General features: G+C 41.9%; 1 protein-coding gene across 1 annotated transcript; it reads left to right on the forward strand.

The window, feature by feature from the left end:
* Positions 1 to 6,446: 6,446 nt before the first annotated feature.
* On the forward strand, positions 6,447 to 7,778 carry LOC103712613 (GATA transcription factor 15-like). Its single transcript, XM_008799178.4, has 3 exons — positions 6,447 to 6,952; positions 7,063 to 7,179; positions 7,297 to 7,778. Exons 1-3 carry the CDS (start codon positions 6,932 to 6,934, stop codon positions 7,573 to 7,575), a joined length of 417 nt encoding a protein of 138 aa, XP_008797400.1. The 5' UTR covers positions 6,447 to 6,931; the 3' UTR covers positions 7,576 to 7,778.
* Positions 7,779 to 8,595: the final 817 nt, after the last annotated feature.

Below are 8,595 nucleotides of genomic sequence, written 5' to 3' on the forward strand. Positions count from 1 at the left end.
GTATCACCCCTTGCCATTGGATTCCAATAGGAATCAGCCATTGTGGGATAAGGTATATAAAGTAGAAAAGATGGGAATTAGCCTCTCTTCATCACTAATATATATAGATATCCTTTTGATAAAATTAAATTTTAGATTAAAGACTGGTATTTATTTAATGAAACTAATTTAAGGCCTACAACAAGATTGAAAATTTTTCATTCTTATATTATGAAACCAATGCGAACCGATATCTTGATCAAGATATCCATCAAGATTAAAAGATTGCTTTAGATGTCGCTCATGCCCCTCCGTCACAATATTTTTGTAGTATGGTACATATTAATGGAGTTCTGCAATTTTATGCTACAGACATTCAAAACTATGTAGCTCTAATTGCGAAGCCTAAGTGCGAATATAAAAATAGAAAAATATTCAAAAAATAAATTTCTAGGAATAATCTCCCATACAAGTCCTAGGAGAAGAAGGGGAGGTTTAAGAAGTTGGTTGGGTCCAGCACTCCTTTAATGGTATATGGTTGGATGCAATGCTAGCTCTTGATCTTTTAATGATATCCATGAAAGTGCAGGTTTGCATACTGCACTGATATACATTACAGACCGCCCATGATTTCCATAGATCAAATACAAGATTAAAGACTACATCAAGCCATCAAATGGTCCCATGAGCATCGGAATCGAACCTTTTCCAAGAGCTAAAAAGGGTATTCGAAAAACTGCTATATGGTGGGTTTGTTTGTGCATAATAATATAAATACGCCTATATACCCGTACGAACAAGATTTGCTAGTCTCATACACCATGGTGTTGGATTATATTGAGGGTGCATTATGTAAATACTCCTATATACCTTCTCTTTTTTGAGGAAACTCCGATATACCTTCTAATAACAGAATTTGCTAGTCTAATACACCATGGTGTTGGATTAATGTCCTAGGATATCGACATATTAAAATCTGAAATATAATATGTCAAACACCCATACTTTGTCCCACCATGTATGCATGGTAAAATTACGTTAGATGACCCCTCCTCCCCAAGGAGAGAATTCATATGGCAAGATTGTTTAATTTAAAAGGTGATGCCTCAGTTTAAATTTCTTAATATTTAAACTGATACATGCAAAGATGCTATACCCCTATGAAGGGGAGAAGGACATCTTGCTGCCACCAAGGTGGTAGCCTAGTGGTACTGGGCAGCAATTCTAACCACAATGTCCCAAGTTCGAATCGTTGCGGAGACGATTAAATTGTGGACCGGAGCTCACTACTTTGGCCACTGCTTGGACTTGTGGTGTAGGACCGCTCTTGAACCGCTAGTAGCCGGGGTGGTGCCGGGTGTGACGTACTCACACGTGGGACTCGAGCCAGAGCTCAGAGGAGTAGCTGAGCCGGGCCCACGGGTGGGGAGGGTATGAGTAAAACCAGTCGGGATGCCCAACACACGGCCATTTCTGCCCGCATCGAATATTTTCCTGGCGGGGCGGGGGCCCAGTGGGGGCTGCTACGCAGGGATGGGCTTGTCTCTTCCTCCCCCCTACAAAAAAAAAAAAAGGAAAAAAAAAAAGGACATCTTGCTTTCTATAGGATAAGACTTGGGACAGTCTTGTTGGGTTCAGTGAGGTAATTTAGATTCCTCAGGACTCAATAGAATACGAAAGCACAATAAAATCATAAAACATCTCATCTTATATGTCCCACTTTTTTGTTCTTAATTAAGTGATGTTGTTTGTGTTGTTCTGGGTTTGGACCTAGCTGGTTTTAGTTGGGTGGTATTTTTGTCGAATGCTGAGAAAAGAAGAGACCAAACAGATGGGAATCCCTAGCTTTCGTTTTCGGCCGCCTTGTCCCCGTAAACGCGGTGTCTCGCCGGCCTCTGTCCTTTCTTTTGTACTCTCGAGTCCAATGCCGGCCTCTACCACTTTTTATTTTTAATTTTTTAAAATATTATTTAATAATTTTTGAATATATTTAATTAAAAAAAGTTGGACTGTGAAATAGAAATGAAAATACTCTAATCCCTCGAAACCCTAATTCTGACTCTTTCATAATATTTGAATCTCATTCAGATTCTAATTTTGGCTACAGGCCAAATGCGTTAGAAAATACAGTCATGTTGGTTGCCATTTCACTTCATGCTCGCAAACCAAAAGCATACTTTTTGCATGGATGCATGTGGGGTGGAAGATTGGATTATTTGCTTAACCACAGGGACATTATTGTTGCATGATGGTATGATAATTGTTGTGGTTCAAATTTGACCCAAAGGTGACTACGTCGGAGGAGTCGAGGGAGCTACCGACTGGAGCTGAGGAAGGAGAGCCACCTTCTGCGCGACGGTGTACCTGCACAAAGCCTCACTTATGATTTCGGTGAGGACCTTTCGATGCTCAAGTTAGAGTAGAGTTTAGTTAGTTCAAAAGTTCCTTAGGCATTACTTGATGGGGCTATTTATAGTACTTGTAAAGGTGCCTAGGTGGCGGAGATATGACCCGTTCTCATCATGAGAGGGGATGGCTTTAAGCTAGATGGCACGTAGTTAGAGCTTGCTTGAGGCGCACAGTGCAGTCCGTTCTTGTGAACAGTAAGGCGTTGGCAGTTGTAGCAGGGTATGGCTGGAGTAGCATGGTGTGGTCCTTGACTGTCGTTGGCCAGCAAGCGAAGCATAGCGTGGAGACGTTGTAATGTACGGCCACGTAGGCGGGTATGGGTGAGGCCGAGCTCGATGAGGGGTCGCATCATGTATTCGGTGAGGTCGGCCTCGCTTTCTTGATTCCGAGATTTGCTCAGTAGGGCACTCCGAGTTCAAGGGTCAGGACGTATTGTTAGATGAGGCGCCCCAAACTTGGCCGGGCGTATCGTCGAAAATTAAGGACGCCCCGAGCTCGGGTCGGGGCTTGTCGGTGAATATAAAAGGTGCCCCGAGCTCGGTCAGGATGCGTTGGCGAATATAGGGGCGCCCCGAGCTTGAGTCGGGGCGTATCGGCGAATAGTTCTATGGTTGAAGGAACTTTTTGGCTCGCAATTGACTCAGCAGGGTATTCTGAGCTTGGGTTCAGGATGTCATTACAGGTGTTGAAAGAGGTTACGACAGATCGTAGTAGCGGAGAGATCCGGCCGAGGTCAACTGAATATTCGGCGGAGTCTGAGATTGGGCGATTCTGAGTAGAGTTGTGGTCTTGCCCGGCCGGAATAGGATGATCCCTTGCCCTGAGCAGGATGATCCATTTTGCCCCCCATCAATAATAAACATGGAGAACAACTCAGACTTATGTGCATTAGCAAGCACATAATCTAATTGGAAACAATATTATACTCTCTATATCAAGAAAATGAAGAAAAAAAAAGTATGCCATACTCTTGACATGCACAGACATATATGCATGATGGGCAGTTGACTTCATCCATATAGCTATTCACTCGTTCATTACGCTATGGGAGTGATAACATGTAACTATAAAGTCTCAGGAACAATAACAATCTTGCTAGCTTGTGCCTTCTATGTTAGATATTTTAAATAAAATGATATGTTTATTTATTTATTTATTTGTTCCATAGTGGCCCACATATTGGAAGATAAGGGTAGCTATTTGACTTGTTCAAACTAAAGGTTGTGAGATAGTTATCAGCATACATATAGGAGTTAGTTTTCTTGATGGGATGAAACTAACTTGTACAACGTGCATACAAGGGGTCCCTGGTCTTGCCAGATAGTGCCTGCCATTCCCATCTATAGACACTAAAAGGAAGAAGGCATAGACCAGAAGAATTTCTTGTTCCCTACAATCTCCATTCTCAAAGTCTTCATCTCCCTAAACCTTTAGACAAACGACATCAAATCTGATCACATGGCTGGAGGTAATTCTATTTACGCTGTGTTTAATTCATCTGATATATCATGAGGTTTTTAGTTTCTTATTGATATACCATGTAGTTTTATCACATTCTACTCATCAATTAGGCATGGGCATCAACAATTCCCATCAAGCTAAATAGCACTAGAGAAACTATAGGATTCTTCTTCTAAAAACGATGAACGATGTGGAATTGTCTATTAATCTTATCTTTAATGGTCATTGACTGTAGTAATGCTAATGGCACGAGAAACACCTTTCAGAGACGAACAACTGCAATGCATTATGTGATCTCTTATAGGCTGTGAAAATACTATGAACTTCTAAAACATTAGTGCAATCTAAAGGCATGATGTGAAAGTAAGAGACTTGTCTAATTTGAGTAATTGGCATGGTTTGGAAGCCTCAAATTTGGGATTAGATTAGTAGTTTCAAGAAACTTGTCTCATAAGGTGGCAACCATCTAGGTAGTTAAAGTCCCTTTTATTAATACAAGGGAGCTGGGTTTTTCCTTTTATCCTTGCTCTGGTGTTCCAATATGCTTCCATTTATCTGGTTCTCCAAAAATAATAGAATGTCTTGCCGGCTACGTATATATAAATAAGCAGAAGTATATTAAAGCAACCACTATTAATCATCGAATTAAATGATTATACAAAACCACTGTTTTTATGTCATGATGAATATTTAAACATATTTTATATTTAATTTTTCCATAATGAGATTTAAGATAAGTGCGACATCTGAATATTTCAATAATTTTTTGCGAGTTTATGAAATTTAACGTATACATAGGCCAAGTGAAATGCCGACTACTATTGCTCTTTGGAAAACCTAAAAATTAAAACTACTAGGAGATATGATACATCGATATATTGCCACGACGTAAAGTATGAGCGTTGATACTAATGCTGGACCAATCCGTGCATGGATTCTATAAATATGACCAATCCATCAAAAATTAGGATAACATAGAATGAAAATTAACCAATTTTTGAACGTTAGAGCAAGATTTTTTTTTCTAATTCTTTTACGAAAAATATTGCTTCACAGCATGAGTTTGTCAATTATTGATCAATCTATTTAAATTTCTTGTATTGATATGGTATATTTAAATTTGATCATGTCTTTACACCTTTATTTCTTATACTTTTATAGGCCGACACCTTGCAGTGTAACTTCTATCTCTACATAGCTTATACAATGGGTGTAGACTTATTAGGACTTATTAGTCCTAGATTACTGGTAGTATTTTTATAAATTGAAAAAAAAATGTGACATAGCAAACTAGAATATAACCAATTATTTGCACTTCTAATCTGGACGCCGTATATCCTATACCATATGGTGGTGTACTATGCTAATCATAGATTTGTTTGTCTATGGGTGAATCATTAATTAAATGCAGGGACCGGATGCTCTCCTTCTTATTTGTTTGGTGAAGTTTCCATCTGATCTGCCGGTACTTAGGTGGTGTTGGTGTGACGTACTCACACATGGAAGGGGCTGCCACGTTGGTGAAGCTCCTCCGCGGGTGGGAAGAGTATGAGTAAAATTTGTTTATCCGTATCGAACATTTTCTAACGGAGAGGGTATGAGTAAAACTTGTTTGCCCGTATTGAACATTCTTCAACAAAGAGGAGGTCCAGTGAAAGTTGCTACGCGGGTGAGGACTTCCTCACTCCTCTTTCTTTTATTTCAGCAAAAAAAAAAAAAAAATCATCGAGATAAGTACTCGACGAATGGAGGCTTGAGAAATACGATGCGATCGGCGCACTGCCATGTGGTACGGGTGGCGACAGCCTATGCATGCTATTGAACCAATCAGCCGTCAACACCTAAACTCTGCCCGTACTGAGAATTCAGACTCACTGAGTCGATCGATCAAACACCATCCGAGCAGGCAGTTTTTCCCCCCACCCAGAGAGACATTTCTCCCCTACCTCACGGTGGGCCTGGCCGGGCCGTCCGGTCTGGACCCGTCTGCCGGCCCGATGCGAGACCATCCCAACCGTCGACCCTGTACGCCACCGCTCCCCATCGCAACGTCGGATCTCGATCAGACCGTCTCCTACTCACTCCCAGCCCAAATGACCGAAATGCCCCCACGCGATACCGCTCACGCACGGTCCGCCGGACGAGGTTTCCTCCGCGGCGCCGCCCACGACAGACAGGGAGACAACCGTCAAAAAATCTAACTCGCCGAGGGCATCGCCGTCATTTGAGCGAAATCTCCAGCGCTAGGGTTTCGTGAGCTCTTCTGCCTCCAGGGCTTTTGCGGCGGTGCCGAAATCTCATCAGCCGTCTTTTATCAAACAGCGAAACGATCACTCAGCCAGCTTTACATATGGAGGCCACGTGTATCTGTTCCCAAAAACTAATATATGGTCGCCACGTTGGATTTGTAAGATGCCTGCTGTTCGAAGGCATGCAGGGGATCTGGGAGCTGGGTCCGAACCTATGTCGGTTTAGACGGTAACTTACGCCCGCACGAGCAAATAAATAAAGGCTGCACGGCGCCCATAGAAGCTTGTTTGGGCCCAGGCCTTTTATTTATTAATCAATTAAATCTAATTAAATTGGAAGTTGCTACGAGAGTTATATTTTATTGGATCCCTTTCTCCCTCGTTCCGCTGCTCCTATTTTTTCCCGCTTCCCTCCATGCTTTTCCGTTTCCCTCCATTCTCCCCTCTCTCCATAGATTTCCCTCTCTTCTGCTCCTTCTTTCTTTATAAGCTCTAAAAATCTTGCCTTTTTTTGGGGAAATCGTTAAGAGATCAAAGATCTCACGGAGATTAGCGAGGGGGAGGGAGGTTTAGTTCTTTCGTGGCGATCTCTTCTCTTCTCTGTTCGAAGATCGCTCCTTTTTCTTTTTAAAGCGAGCTGCAAGGAAAGATCTCGCGAGGAGAGTGAGTGAGAGTGAGGTTTTGCTGTTCCGCCCCAATCCCCCTTATCAGATCTCGGCTAAGGGAGCGGCTTTCAAGCCCGTCTTCTCTTCTATCTCGATTTCTATACTCCAAGGGCGCCTTCCTTTTTTTCGTTTTAGATCTTCGAGAAAGAAGCGATTTTGGACCGAGTGATGGATCTATGTGGTGAAAAGGTGAGATCTTGGATCGATTTGTTCCATTTTGATCTCTTATTTCGTTTGTTGTTTTATAGTATAACGGATTTAAGTGCGCTGATCTGTTTTTGGTTTTGGTTTGGCTTCAGGAAACCGGATCTATAGATCTGGGCAGTAGCAGAGAGAGTTCAGGGGAGCTGAAGAGCTGCGCGGATTGCCGGACCACCAAGACGCCGCTCTGGCGAGGGGGCCCCTCGGGACCTAAGGTAGTAGTATCGATCTATCTAAACCCTAATCGATTCGAAAAATTGGATTTTGATTCGTTTTGTGGGGGCTTCCGATCTGATCCGTTGTTGTTTATTCCTGCTGCTTGTGATCCCCAGTCGCTCTGCAACGCGTGCGGGATTCGATACCGGAAGAAGAGGAGGGCAGTGCTGGGGCTCAAGGAAGGGGAGAGGAGAGAGAGGAAGCAGAAGAGAGAGGAGAGCAGCAGCACCAAAGACTTGGGTGGGGTTTCGGTGAAGCTTAGGATGCTAGGGGTGGGGAGTGAAGTATTGTTCAAGAGGAGATCTCTTCTTGAGAGGAAGAAGAGGAGGATGGGCGAAGTGGAGGAGGCTGCTGTGCTCTTGATGGCCCTCTCCTCTGGATTCCTCTATGCTTAGTTTTACTCTGTTATATTAGTCTTTATTAGTCGAGAGAGAGGATAAGAAGAGGAAAAGTTTTGGATGCTGGTCTTCTTTTTTTTGTTTCTTTTCTTTGGTTTAAGAAGGGGGAGGGGGGCTTAATCAATCAAGCATACTGTCTCCCCTGTTCTAATGTATAATGTTACCGTAAATGAAGAATTTTGCTTGCTTTTCTTTTTCTTTCCTGATCCTTATTTTGCTTACAAATAAAAAAAAAGACTGTCTTGAACTATGTCTATGTGATTTCTACTGAGTTTGGTACTCATTTATTACTTGATCTGACATGTGATTGTTCATCTACTATTTGGAAAAGTTCTGTAATGGATGCTATGTATTTGAGGACTTCTCAAGTTATGGTGATGATGTTATGATTAGAATGGTGAGGAAGGAATGTCTTGTGTGTGACAGGGATTTTGTTGTTGGAAAGGGCTGCAACTGTCAGTGCAGGACAGTTGGTTTAGAGCTGAAAAGCTCTTCAGACTGGTGATGGATTGGATTGGCCTAAAAGTTTTGGGTGATCATCATCAATGATATAGCCTCAACATCAGGTGCCTTATTTGTAAATCATTTCCAAGGTCATGGACCAATCTTTTGTGATGACTCTTGATCATCTGCTGCCTCCAGGAAGATGGCATGATGATCATAAGAAAATGATTTCAAAGCCATAGACCATTTCTTTGGAGAGGGAGGGCAGTTGTCTTTTTTGTTGGCAATTTCTTTGCTTGGACTTGCTTCAAGAAAAGATACTTTGAGAGTTGTTGGCCTCTTGGCTTTAGAATGCCAATTTACTAAAGATTTGAAAAATCAATTACACTTATAGCAAGAGTTTAATGAAGTGTAGAAAATTTAGAAATGATGAAGTGAAAAATAGTCTTTTATTGATTTACGAAGCATGCGCCTTTTCTTACATTTATGTGCGCTCATGGAAATAGAAGTCTATCGCAAAAGAAGCTATTGTTAAAAAAAAAAAGAGGTTTGGCTTAGTTACAGGGTTAAATT

The sequence above is a fragment of the Phoenix dactylifera genome, unplaced genomic scaffold (genome assembly GCF_009389715.1).
Source record: "Phoenix dactylifera cultivar Barhee BC4 unplaced genomic scaffold, palm_55x_up_171113_PBpolish2nd_filt_p 000077F, whole genome shotgun sequence".
Classification (NCBI taxonomy): Eukaryota; Viridiplantae; Streptophyta; class Magnoliopsida; order Arecales; family Arecaceae; genus Phoenix; species Phoenix dactylifera.